This window comes from Spermophilus citellus (assembly GCF_964194105.1).
Source record: "Spermophilus citellus genome assembly, chromosome: 15".
NCBI classification, from domain to species: domain Eukaryota; kingdom Metazoa; phylum Chordata; class Mammalia; order Rodentia; family Sciuridae; genus Spermophilus; species Spermophilus citellus.
In genome coordinates this window covers 66338340-66352295 of record NC_138195.1, presented here as the reverse complement: position 1 = coordinate 66352295, position 13956 = coordinate 66338340, and the positions used below count along the sequence as shown (strand labels likewise).

Sequence of the window (13956 nt, the reverse complement as noted above, 5' to 3'; positions counted from 1 at the left end):
ACTGTAACATCCCCACTTTACAGATTAAGAGACTGAGGCTGCCAACTGCCTACGACCAAGCAGCCACCAGCCAGTAGGGTCTCCATGGCCCTTAAATGCAGGAAGGACCTACTGTATTCTCTGTCTTCCGGGTACCATCAGATTCAGCTTAGTCACTTTGGTCTTGGGAACTGGAAGCACCCTGAGGCAGAGACCACATTGCTCTTGTTCAGTACTGTGTCCCAAGCCTGGCCCCTCAGAGGTGACTGAGTCCCTGACTGTTCATTGTGTCACCCGAGGATGCCCCTATTTCATTCTGGGCATTTCAGTTAGTCTCTGAAGTTGGATCCAGGCATCAGGGTTTTTATAAGCCTCCCGGGTGATTCAGGTGTGTAGCCAGGATGGAAAACCCACCTAGTTCCAAGATAACCTGGTCCCCTCCATCGTGCCACTAATTGTCCTCCTCAGAGTCACTAGCAGCCACCAACTGAGAAGCAGATGGCTGCTCCAACCTTTCCTAGGCAGCTTCCACCCCCTCTTCTTGAAACAGGCATTTTCTGTGACCCCAGACCTCGGATTTTCCTCTCACGAAGCCTTTCTTGCTGGCTGTGCCTCCTCCACCAGGCCTCTAACTGTCCACCACCCTGGGTCTCTATTCTGGTCCTCTGCTCTGCCCACTTGCAGCTTTAAACCCATCCACAGGCCGCCACCAAACGGACATCTTCAGTCCCAGACCCCCTTTGTCTCATCACCAGTCAGCACCTCCACCTGGCTGCCTCAGAGCTACTTAAGGTTACAGCACCCGATGTGGAGCTTGGGTTCCCCCATCCAAATCTGCTTTCCCAGTAGCACGTCCCTAAGCCTGTGCCTCAAGCCCCATCAGTCAAGCCCCAAGCCTGGGAGTTCAGCCCTTTCCCTCACCTTCTCTCCCCACTTGCCTCAGATTTCCCCATCATCAGCTCTCGCTGCCTTAAACTCCAAAACAGCTCACAAGCCCATTCCAGCCAGTCTCCTGCTTCCACCCTTGTCCCTGTGATCCATGCTCCAAGGAGAAGCCAGGGTGAGCTTTGTTGGTATCACTGGGATCATGCTCCCACGTGAAACCCTCGAATAGCTTCCTGCTGCCCTCAGAATAAAAATCCCCCCCTCCCCGCCGCCCGGCCATGTCTGGTCATCGGGCATCAGGCTCACTCATTTGCCCTTACCCTCTTTCCAGGTTGCTCCGAGGTTTCTGTTGGCCCAGCTGCGCTGGCCTCCTTCCCCTTCCACGACACACGGAGACCAAGGAGCTTTGCCTTTGCTGTGCCCCGTGCCTGGGGCTCCCCTCAGCCCTCCACGTGTAGGCCTCTTCTCATTTTCCATGTGCAACTTGAAGGTCATCTCCAGAGTTGTCTAAAGCTATGACCGCGGGTCATTTCACTTGCTGTCTCCTTACGCCCCTCTTTGCTCCTTACAGGGTGGTTTCCATTTAAGTGACCCGTTGGTTGACCATTGGTTGCAATTCTGTGGTTTTGTTGGCAACTCACTCACCATCTTAAGGAAGCAAATTCAGGGCTACTGAAAGCTACCCGTATCCACAGCTTCCTGAGCTAGAGGAGGGTCCCACTGGGAAATGTGAGGACAGGAGGCCAAGAAGCCAAACTCACTGATGACTGTGTCCTTCACTGGCAGCCACAGGCCTGCCTCAGAGTGGCTCCAGCACCCACCCTGCAGGCGTCCTCAGCTCAGGCTGGTAGCACGGGACTCCCTCATGGCCAGGAACATGGTCTGTGTAGATGCCTGTCAGCTGGGGACATAGTGGCCAGCCTCAGCCCGTGTGACCCATTGTTTCTAAAGAGCTGGCAGCTGCAGGAGCCGCCAAGCTCTCAGGCCAGCTGTGATGTCTTTGCTGAGATTGAAGAAGCTGCCCAGATAGTAAGAAGAACAGAAAATAAAGGCAAAGAGGATGGAGGGCCCCGGCCATTGATAGTGGCCAGGGAACAGGAGCCCATCTTTCCCAAGGGATGGGCCCAGGGCTTGGCTACTCCCCTGCCCATAAATGGCGTGGCCCCGCCTCCCCAGCACTAGTTCCTACAGATGGGAGACCCAAGCCAGTAAGGCCAGTGTTTGGAGAAGTTCCTGGGAGGCTGTCGGCAATGGTGAGTGGGTGCTGGCCTCTTAGCCTAACCTTCCTTTCTCTCCGTAAAAACTAATTCCCAGGCCTTAAGGCACTGGTCTCCCAATTCAATCAAATACTGCACCCTCAGCACAATGAAGGGCTTGGGTTTTAATTATTTTCCTATCTATAAAATACTAATTATTCCCCAACATTCTTATCTAACAATAGCTGATCTCGTCTTTAAGTTTGATATTTTTATTTTTATTTATTTATTTTTATTTATTTCTTACAAGGATGGGGAATGGATGTCTCAGCTCTGTTTCCTTCCTGGGGAAGCCAGGGGTCTCATCAATGATTTTACCTTTCTTGTGTGTTCTGTCCTCCCTCTGCTATGTTATCAGCAACATGTGTTCATAAGTTCCATCTGAAGCTTCCCACCTTTCTTATTGATTTATGATAGGAATTTGGTTGAATCAAGTGAAGTTTGCTAAGTTGGGAGAGAAAACAGAAGAGGCCTTTGATTTCTTTATTGAAGAATTATGGAAACAACCTGGGTGTCTGTCAACAGATGAATGGCTGAAGAAACTGGTGTGTGTGCATGTGTGTGTGTGTGTGTGTGTGTGAGTGTGTGTGTGTGTGTCTAGAACGGAATACTATTCAGCCTTTAAGAAGGAGGAGATCTTTGGGTCAGCTTTAGCTCAAGCTGCTACCTCCTTACACGGGACTCTCCATCCATCTAAAAAGGAGGAGATCCTGCTATTGGCCACAACCAAATTGGCCCTGAACGTTACGCTAAAGGAAATAAGCCAGACACAAAAAGAAAAATCCACATGATCTCACTTATGTAGAATCTAAAAACAAGGATGGGGGATTATTCAGAGGAGTTAAATTTAGACTTTAGAGTTAGGAAGACCTGTGGTCTAACCTGATCTATGCTTACAAGCCGGCGACCTCCAGAAACCCATCTTGTCTCAATGTCCTCACCTGTGATGTAGGGATAAAAGTACTCCCCTCGTGGGGAGGTTTTGAGAGCAGTGTCCAACACCAGCATACCTTCAATGACCGTGAGTGATTGCCTCATCTGCCTATCCCCCTCACAAGCAGCAAACTCCTAGTGAAGGACAGCATCCTCCTTTGGAATCCCCCTGTAGCTGGGATACACTGCTCAGCACGAGGCAAGAAGGGCTGGCACTTTGAATTTTGCTACTTATACTTACAGTTCCATCTAATAAGAATTTCCCGAAGGGCTTCCCCACCCTAACTCTGCCGGCCAGGCCTAAAGGAAGATGGCACCACATGATCCCTCATGTACTAGAGGGAAGTACATGGAAGGAGCTGCCACAGACATTATATCCCTTATGTTTACACTGTGAAGTGGGCAGGGCAAGTTCATAGTATCCATTTTGAGGATGGAAAAGCTGGGAGAATGAATTTGCTGCGAGGGAGTGGAGACCCAAGAGTTTGAGTGACGTATCCAAGATCATATAGCCATTAAGTGGCAGGTCAGGATTTGAACCCAATCAGGTGGCTCTGAGTCCAGAGTTGCCTCATCCCACCCAGCTGCAGCTCTAAAGGGCACTGCAGCATGTTTTTCTCTCCATGAGAGCACTGTTCTGTTTCTACAAAATGTGAATGTCTTTCTGAAATCGGTCAAAGTCATCGTCATCCACATGTTGATAAACAACACATGCAAAAGCCTGCTTGTTGCTCTCTCGCCTCCTCTGTCCTCCCTGCAAAGGAAGCTTTGTCCTGGGCCTGCTGACATCAGAGCCCAGCACCCACTGATGAGATCAGCCTGGGGCAGCTGCGTTCAATGCCTTGTAGCCAGCCCGTTTGGTGATAGCATGAAGAACAGTGGTTAGATCCCCAGAGCCAGAGAATCGTGACCTGAGGCCCAGGTGATCCCTGGCTTTAAGGGTGTCCCAGAAGAAGAGGTCTAGAGTGCCTGCCGTTCATCTGCAGAAACCACAGGAGTTATCAGGAAGCTGTGTGGTGGGAGACCCTGGTTCTGGTCGCAGCTGATGAGTTGTGTAGACTCAGGCAACCCATCACATCCTCGAGCCTTGGTTTCCTTCTCTGTAGCGTGAAGGTCCTCTGTTGCTAAGAGACAGCAGTGGGCAGAGTCGCCACTGAAGCATTTGAGCTTTTTTGTTTGTTTGTTTAACTATTTTTTTAGATGTAGATGGACACAATACCTTTATTTATTTATTTATCTATCTATCCGTTACTTATTTATTTCTATGTGGTGCTGAGGATGGAGCCCAGTGCCTTACACATGCTAGGCGAGTGCTCCATCGCTGAGCCACAACCCCAGCCTTGGATGAGACCATCTTAATTGAAGGACAATGTTGGAGGCTGAGCAAGGGGGAGTATATGTTGTGGGTGCTCAAAACACTTTCGATTCACGGAAGATGATTTTGATTCACATTCAGTAATTCATCTGAATTCCAACCCACCTATTAGCCAGAATGAGTTTTGCTGGGGGGACTATCTGCTCTAACTGTCTCTCAGTTCAGATCAGGGTCACATGGATCAAGCTCACTAGCCTGTTTTCAGAGTGAAGCTCTAACTGTTCTCATTTTTCTATAAGATAATTTCTAATGAGCCCCTGGGTCTCAGTCTCTTCTGTAAAATGGGGTTATGAGGTATAAAATGTCCTTGGAGGCACTTTGGGTCCAAAATATTAGGATCCTTTGGGATTCTTTAATATTTCACAATATTCCTATTTTTGGATAACATTTAATGTTAAAACTCAGCAAACGCGTTGTTCTTAGAATGAGAGAACCTATTCTTGGGGGACTACAGTAGATCAAGAACTGGAACACAGGCTGAGCCCCTGGTGGACAGGGAGGCTGGGGCTGAAGGAGGCCCGGCCACGGGGTCATTAATTAGATGGCAAGACTCAGGGGGCGGAAATTCCAGAAAGTGAAACAAGGCCTCTGCAGCCCAGGGCAACCAGGGCCAGAAAGGGTCATCTGTTGAGTCAGAGCAGGGTCTACCCATTGTCAGACAGGAAGGGACTTGGTAAGACACACCAATGAGCCCAAACTAAGTGACAGGATGGGGACAGGGAGGAGAAAGGAGCCATGGGTAGCTTGAGCAGAGCCTGACCCAGATAAGTGGGCACCAGGGCAGGCTATTTAGTGCCCCCTGAGCTTGCAGTCTTTAAACACTGATTCCACACATGGGGATGGGTGAGACTGGGTGCTGAGTGGGGGTGGGGGTGGAGGGGGGTGAGCTTCTCCTCTGCTGTCCTGACCAGTTCGGCTCCACAGCCCAGAACCTCTCCCTTGACTTGGCAAAATGAAAGCAGGTCTTTTTCTCAGTTAACTCTCTCCAGAGATGGTGGTTTAGGATCAGGTGTTAGAACATGACTCTTGGGGGCTTATCTTCTGCTCTAAATTCCCATAGTTCTTTCCCTGAAAGAAATTCTTGGGGGAAAAATTGCAACACCTCTCTGAATTTCGGGTGATGTTACTACTGCCCTCGTGGATCAGGGATCCTGGGCCAGATCCTCCCTGGCTGGTCCCCTAATCTGATTGACAACCTAGAAGATTAAGCGTGGGGAGACTGACAATCTGAGGGAGGGGGTCCTGTTGACCTCAGCTCCCCTGCTCCCCTCCTGCCTCTGGGGCTCCCGAGCTGCTCTATGGAATCCATACATTCTTGGGGAGTCCACCAGTGGTGGGGAGCTTGAGGAGTCAGGAGCTTGCTGATGGTTCCTGCCAGGGTTAATATTCCCTTCTCTCTTGCAGAGTTTTTCACTAAACTTCACACTGCCGGCTAACACAGTAAGTACAGCCCCCCTGTTCACCAGTCTTCAAACACAGCGAAGGTCAAGGCTGAATTGACACAGGGAACTCCAAAACTCCTCCCATGTACCTTGTGTACAAGGATGAGTTAGTCAGAGGCACTGGTGAATAGCTGAGGGGTGCTGAGAGCAATGTTTTCAATACAGAAATTATAATAGAAACCTCCTCCCATCCTTAATTCTAATCAACAGAACCCGTGGGTGTAACCCTTTCCCACTCTTTGGAGACTTCACCTACATTTTGACTTTTGTTGTCTTTGTACTTGTGTGTTCTTACTCACCATATAATATTATGTCTTTAAACGTTTTCTGTCAGTCTTCACAACTATAATTGAGGGTAGGCATATGTTATTTCTTCAAGTAAAGTATTTCATAAATTGGGAGTGATTTGGTGATTAGCATCATTATATGCTTGTCTGCATTTAAGATGATTTCCTCAGTATGTTTTCTGGAAGAAGAATGTTTAGGTCCGAAATGAACATGCTCAGGCTCTTGATCATGACACTTAGTTGTAAGTCAAAATAGAGGGTTTTTTTGGTTGTGGAAGGTGAACAGTTTCAATCTACAGTTGATCTCCTGGCTTCTGTCCTCATGCAGTGCAGAGGTGACACTAACAGCCAGAGTTGTTTTCTGATCAGTCTGTGCCATGATCAACTGAGGCATCTTCCTGGCCCAGTTTTTTAGGTTTGACTGTGCCAAGGTTTTCTGATGAGTTAGGTGTTATTCAAAGAGGACTCCTAAGCTGGTGCTCATTTTGGCTGTAACATGGGGGTGTAGCTCTACGGAGTAGCAGATGGTTGGACCGTGGTAACTTACTGCTGAACTTCTGGTGCCCACCAGTCTGTGTCCAGCTGACTGCCCCCTCCTGGGTGGGGGTCCCTTTCTTCTGAGCCTTGACTTGCTTAAACTTCTGGTACCCATGTGATCCCTGTAACAACCCTAGAGGTAGCTAGCACTGTCCCTGTTTTATAGAGGGAGAAAGGAGGCCATGGAGCTTGAGTGGAGAAACCACCAGCCCATGGGGATCCCAGACCTGTGCTCTTAATCCCACCTGAAAACACACAGCATAGTCGCAGGTTGAGTTGCTCAGGTAGACCTTTGTTCCCTGAGATTTATTGATCAAGGCAAGACTCTTGCCTGAAGCAGCTCAGAAGTGGATGAGATCCAGCACGCTCCCCCGTGAAGTGGCAATGAACCAGAAACATGTAACATATTCATTCAACATGGACTTGTCCCCAGGAGTAGGGGCCATTTGCAGGCTCAGCCATTTGTGTCATTACAGTGCAAGAACAAGTCAGTCCTTCCTAAAGAGCCTCGCTTCCGCCAATGTTGAATGTTTATACTCACTTCCCCTCTAACTCTGGGGACAAGTAGGCCAAAGCGTGATGAGAGTCCTAGGAAGGCTGTGGGGACCAGGGACAGGAGAAAACTTTTTGAGGTGAAAATGTGCCATGGCAGATCCACAGTGTGAATAATAAAGATGCCACCTAAATTGCTGAATTCTTCCTCTTTGTAGCCAAATTTCATTTCAGTTCTTACCTGGGAAGCAGTCAAGGGAGGTTCTATTTGGTAGTGGTGGTTGTTGACCACTTAGAGAAGGAGTGCGCTTCACCATTTTAGCTTCTCCAGACTGTTCTGCATGGTGTAGTCTATCTATTACTGTTTTCTGACAATATGTTCTGGTTTCACACAGACTTCCTCTCCAGTTGTTACAGGTGGGAAAGAAGCAGTAAGTATACTCTTAAATTATCCAGACTTGGCTTGGTCATTTATAAAATGGGGATAAGAATGCTCTATCCATATTGTGCATTTGTTTTGAGGATTAATGTTTGGCATGTGAACAGTCACCAAGCCCAGACCCTGGCTCAACCATTATTCTTAGGACCCTCTAAGCTCAAGAGTGAGGAAGAGCTCTATTTTTGCAATAAGAATTGTAATGCATTCCACTGTCATATATAAATAAAAAATAAAAATAAAAAGAGTGAGGGAGAACCTACACAATCACAGGTGGATTTTACAAAGTGATGAGCAAAAGAAGCTGGACATGAAAGACCACACACCTTACATTTGCTTGTATACAGTGTTGAAAACAGGCAAAATCATCTATGGTGATAAATTTCAGTATTTTAGTGCTCACAGGTGGGGAGATGAAGGGAGTATGGGGGGCTCCTGGCAGGATTGTTTCTTGGTGTGAATGTTGGTTATATGAGTATGTTCTTCATTGAAAAGTCATCAACCTGTGTATTTATGATTTTATACTTAACTGTTCTATAATAGAATCATACCCCTCAGAAAGTGAAGGAGAACCCAGACTTTCATAAAGCAGCACATTAATAAGGATTCTGTTGCTTGTCTTCGGTATTTCCAGAAACAAGTCTGCAAATCCAAAAAGTCTTGTGGCTACAAGCATGACTTTCCTCTCAGATGAAATGGACATTTGAAAACTGGCTAATGCATTTAAGATAAATACATTTGAAAAGTCACAACAAAATGGTGTGGGTCATAATAAAAGCTTTTGCTTTTTGCCAGACTCATAGTTGAATGTGGTGTCTAGTTGTTGCTCTGTGTTGCTCTATGTGGTACCAGAGCTTTTCCTACGTGGAGACATTTGTGTTTCTTTTCCCAGGAACTCTTGTTTAGATCAGTTGTCCATTCTCTTCTAGGTTGCCCCTCTTAAAAAAATACTTTTTAGTTGTAGATGGACACAGTACCTTTATTTTATTTTATTTCTTTAATGTGGTGCTGAGGATTGAACCCAGTGCCTTCCACATGAGAGGTGAGCACTCTACCACTGAGCTACAACCCCAGCCCATAGATTACTCTTCTTGCAACTGATTTAAACTAAGTAAATCAAGTCCTATGAAAGCAAGTCCCTTGTCATGCAAGGTACAAACTTCTTAAAAAATAATGTTTCATTACTCTTTTGATTTTGTATATGATACTTAAGCTTCATGCAGCCTTTTTTTTAAATTTAATTTTTGGGGGTACCAGGGATTGAACTCAGGGGCACTTGACCACTGAGCCACATCTCCAGCCCTATCTTGTGTTTTATTTAGAGACAAGGTCTCACTGAGTTGCTTAGAGCCTCGCTTTAGCTGAGGCTGACCTTGAACTAGTGATCCTCCTGCCTCAGCCTCCTTGATTACAGGCATGTGCCACCATGACCAGCTTTTTGTTTTATTTATTTGTTTCTTTCTTTATTCATTCATTCATTTACATATTTTTTAGTTATAGATGGACACGATGCCTTTTTTTATTCACTGATTTTTATGTGGTGTTGAGGATCAAACCCAGTGCCTCATACGTGCTAGGCAAGCACTCTACCACTGAGCCCCAGCCCCAGCCCTTGGTTTTATTTTTGATCTGCTGAATTATTCCTTCCATCTTGAAGATTGGGGCTTCCCTGACCATGTTTCTCTCTCTGTGCCAGGACTGTGGGCCTTCTCTTGGGTTAGCAGCCGGCATCCCGTCCCTGGTGGCTGCAGCCCTGCTGGTGGCCTTACTACTTACTTTGATTCACCAGAGAAGACGAGGAAGCAGCCATGAGTCCGCTGAGGTGACGACCAGCTTCTTTGGGTCTGGACGTGCTGCAGGAATCAGTATTTCAGTGAACTTGCTTTTAGGCTAAAAGCGTGAGAATCCACAGGCAGTGTTGCTCCCTGAGGCCATGGTGGTGGGAGTGGCTGTGCCACAATTCCCACTTCAGACCTGACGCTGTGCTCGGCAGAGCTGAGTCGCCCACAACTCTCAGGCCCCTTGAGGAAGTGCCTGGCCTTGGGGATGTATGAGGTGCCCTCCAGGAGCTGGGGAGGGGCTGTTTGCTGCCTTGGCAAACGTGTCTGTACGGTGGGTCTGTTTTCTAAGTGGAGGGGCAAAAAGGGCCCAAGCTTCACAAGGTGAGGACGGAGGTGAGGTGAGGAAAGACGGAGAAGAGCAGTGCCGAGGTATCACTGGTCGGGATGCGGCCAGGACAGACCTGCCCGTTTCCTCGTCTGCGCACAGTTGACAAGAGCATGCACATCCGCCTCCCACGCCCGGAGTGCCAGATTGCTCAGAATTCAAAGGCCGCCCAGACTGATACCCAGCAAGCTTCCCTGGTTGTGATCACATAGACTCTGACTTCTAATTCTACCCTGTTTATAAACATCCCTGGTTGTTTTCACAGTGCTAAGTAAGCACTAACGGGGAGATAGAAAACCTTGGTTCTTATCCCGGCTCTGCTGCCCTATGATCTCTATGATCCTAGACCAGTGATATTTTCTATGCTTTGGTTGGTTCAATTCAAAATCAGGATAAAAATTACCTCTCTGAGCTGGGGATATAACTCAGTGGTAGAGCACTTGGCAAGCATGTGCAAGGCCCTGGATTCAATCCTCAATGCCAGGAAAAAACAAACAAACAAACAAACAAACAAACAAAAACAACCCTACCCATCCTAGTCTAAGGAGTAGACGAAATCATAAGAACAAAATGACACCTTGGATGGTGAACATCTGTATAACACATGTAAAAGGTGTGTTGACAAGATGTGAACTTTAAACACAAGGTGACTGTGGTATTATTTATTTAAATGATAGTTTCTGACCCTTCAGTGCACTTTAAAATTACCATTCACCAAAACAAATTAAGTCAGAATTTCTGGACAATAGAGCTGTGGCATTGACCCTTTAAAAAATAGATATTTTTATTATGGACACAGTAGTGCTCCCAGTCTTAGAATGATACATTCTAAGACTCCACAGTAGATGTTTGATTCTGTGGATAATACTGAACCCTACATATTCATATATACGTTATGCATATATACCTATGAAAAAGTTTGATTTATAAATTAGAGTAAGAGATTAACAATAACTAATAACAAAATATAAAAATTATGATAAAATGTTGTAATTAATGTTTTGTGAATGTGGTCTCTTAATTGCATGGGATGGGTAACATATACAGCATGGATACACTGGATAAAGGGATTGTATAATTACTTTCCAGGTGGGAGAAAGCAGGATGGCCCAAGACTTCATCATGCTGCTCAACATAGAAATTTAAAATTTAGATTGTTTTAGGAAGTTTTCATTAACATTTTTTGGGCCCTGTTGTGTCATAGTAACTAAAACTATGTGCCGCAGTCTTGGCTGGGCACAGAATCACGAGCCACCACACAGCTTTGTAGATTCAAACAGCATTTCTTTATTCCCGAACTCACACCGGCCTCCACACACGTTCTGGGGCAATCCCAGTTCTGCTGCCACCCAAATCACCTACTCCACGAGGCTTTTTCCCCAAAATCTCTCTGAGTCTCACGAGAGCTCAATGGGAGCTCAGGCAGCAGGAACGCCCTAATCCCGGCAGCAATAATCTTCAACCTCCAACTTCCCTAAAACCCTTGTCTTAAACCGGGAAAGCCCTAAACCCAAGGACCGGGATACTTCCTCAAACCTGGATCAGCTCTAAACCCGGATCCGCCTTGGTCTTTGAGCAAGGTCACCTTACATGCAGTGTCAACAGCGAAATCATTAACATGGGGTACGCTAGCAAGGAAATTTTGATGCGTCATTTCTACTTGGTAATGGCTCTCAGCAACTATGGAAAGCAAAATCTTGGACAAAGAGGGATTATTGTAATTTTGAACATATACTAGAGTAAAACAGTACAGTGAATCCAATTATCAACTCATGGCCAGTCTTGTTTTATCTCTCCACCCCTGATAATTCTGGATTATTTTTAAATAACTCATAGTGATATTTCTTCAGTTTTTTAAGGGAGGTATCATTTTTATTATGTATTTGCTTTGTTTTTAAAGTTTTCTAGTGATTCTAATATGCATTCAGGTTTAAGGACCACTGAGTCTAATCCGTGGTTATGGTCAAAATTTGTGACTCTTCACTTTTTTTTTAACCAATTTAGGAAAGTGAGAGACCATGTGAAATTTCAGAAATCTATGACAATCCCAAGATAGCTGAGGTAAGAATTTTTATTATAATCTCTATAAATGACTAATACAATAGTAAGCAAACTAATGCACAAAGTACACATGAGCAAATGGAAGGGATGCAGCCAAATGAAGCTCAAGCACAAAGGAGGTTCTTTATGCATTTTTATTGGAGTTCAAGTAAATTTAATATTAGAAAATTAATTTCATATCATCTATTTCACTGACAAATTGAAAGAGAAATATTGTGTGACCACCTCATTGGGAGAAGAGAGTTTGAAACAAACTCAACAATCCCTTCTGATATGAACTTTTCGAAAACCAGAGTAGAAACTTCTTAACTTGCAAAATAACATCATTTTAATAATTACACAAAAATCATACCTAAGCGCAAAATTTTGAAAGCATTCTTTTCTTTTTCTGTGATTACCAGATATAAATCAAGAATGCTCATCACTTCTATCAAATATTGCATTTAGGTCCTGGTGGATACAGTAGGCTAGGGAAAAAACCAGAAAACATAAGACTAAATAGGAAGAAACAAAATTGGCATTATTTGCAGATTATATGTTTGTCTACATAGAAAAGCCAAATAATCTAAGCATAAATTATTAGAATTAACAAGATATTTGAACAAGTTCAGTGGATACAAAAATCAATATACAAAGTAATGTGCATTTCTTGAGATCAGCAACAATTAGGAAAAGTAATTTTATGAATTATTATTTTACAGTGGTAATAAAAATATATAGAATGCTGAAGAACAAATGTAACAAAAATAAGTAATCCTTTTATGGAAAATAATAAAAATTTAGTAAAAGACACTAATACCTGAATAATTCAGATATATACCATGCTCCTGGGTAGGAAAATCAGTAGCACAAAGATGTCAAACACCACAAATTTATGGTTACTTTACTACCTAGTTAATAAACATAATTTAATTTAATCCTAGTAGATTTGTTTTCATGAAATTAATTAAAGTTCTTCTACAATCTATATGGAATAAGGCAGAAAAAATATTTTAAAAGAAACCATGAACAGATAAAACCAATAGAAAACCAATAGCAAGGGGCTGGGATTGTGGCTCAGCGGTAGAGCACTCGCCTCGCATGTGTGGGGCTCTTGGTTCCATCCTCAGCACCACATAAAAATAAATAAATGAAATGGAGGTACTGTGTCCAACTACAACTAAAAAATAATAAAATATTTTAAAAAGAAAAGAAAACCAATAGCAAGATGATAGATTTAACCCCAACCATACCAATAATCCCATTAAATGTAAATTATCTAAATACTCTCAGTTAAAAGGCAGAGATATTAGATTGTCTATAAAAACAAGATCCAACTATAAGATGTCCACAAAACCCAACTTTAAATATAGAGACTGGGACAGATTAAAAGTTAAAGGTTAGAAAAAGAGACACTATGCTAACAATAAGCAAAAGTGTTGAGTGACCTATGAGCCTCCCATGGCAGTAAGTTCAGACCCTTCTTTTCTGTTTTCTGTCCCTCGAGGGTTACTGCATTTCCTCACCTGATGTCCAGTGTCCTGAATACTATTATTTTAAATGTTTTATCTGATTTGGGTTTGTTTCATATGGGAGGGTAAATATATATGGCTATTGTTACTCCATCTTGGTCAGAAGCAGAAGCCTCTAGTGTATTTTTTTTTAATCTCTGCTCTCTCAAGAATCCTAGGAGGTCACCCACTGCTGAGAATACAATAGGAGCACAAGAAGCCCACATATACGTGAAGACTGTAGTGGGAAGCGAGGAGCCCCTGCCTGACACTTACCGTCCTCCTGAAGAAAGAGAGAGGAGGAGGGGACTCTGGTGGCTTATACCCAGACTGAGTCTAGAATGATACGGCTTCATCATGAAGCAGAGAGGAGCCAAAGACGGCTGAAACCCAGAGATTTGTGCTCGAAGAGGAGATGTACCAAGCTGCTTTTTAACCACTTCAAATTTTATTTATAGGTCTGGAACACTTTTGGGGTTGATTTATCTCTTTAGGGGATGGTTCCAATAAGATTCATTCTAACTCTCAGACCTTGTGTTTTAATAAGCAGTGAAGCACCAGGTGAGTTGCCGTTTATCAGATACAGCCCCGTAGGTCCTATTCCTGACCCCAGTGGG

At 44.5% G+C, this 13956-nt stretch overlaps 1 protein-coding gene across 1 annotated transcript; it reads left to right on the top strand.

The window, feature by feature from the left end:
• Positions 1 to 1018: 1018 nt before the first annotated feature.
• Positions 1019 to 13684, top strand: OPALIN (oligodendrocytic myelin paranodal and inner loop protein; the record flags this gene model as incomplete). The annotated part of the gene is made up of 8 exons (XM_081268241.1): positions 1019 to 1039; positions 1196 to 1318; positions 1816 to 1893; positions 5833 to 5868; positions 7582 to 7617; positions 9319 to 9444; positions 11793 to 11849; positions 13511 to 13684. The coding sequence occupies 8 exons, from the start codon at positions 1019 to 1021 to the stop codon at positions 13682 to 13684; spliced, it is 651 nt and encodes a 216-aa protein (XP_081124367.1).
• Between the last annotated feature and the right edge of the window lie 272 nt (positions 13685 to 13956).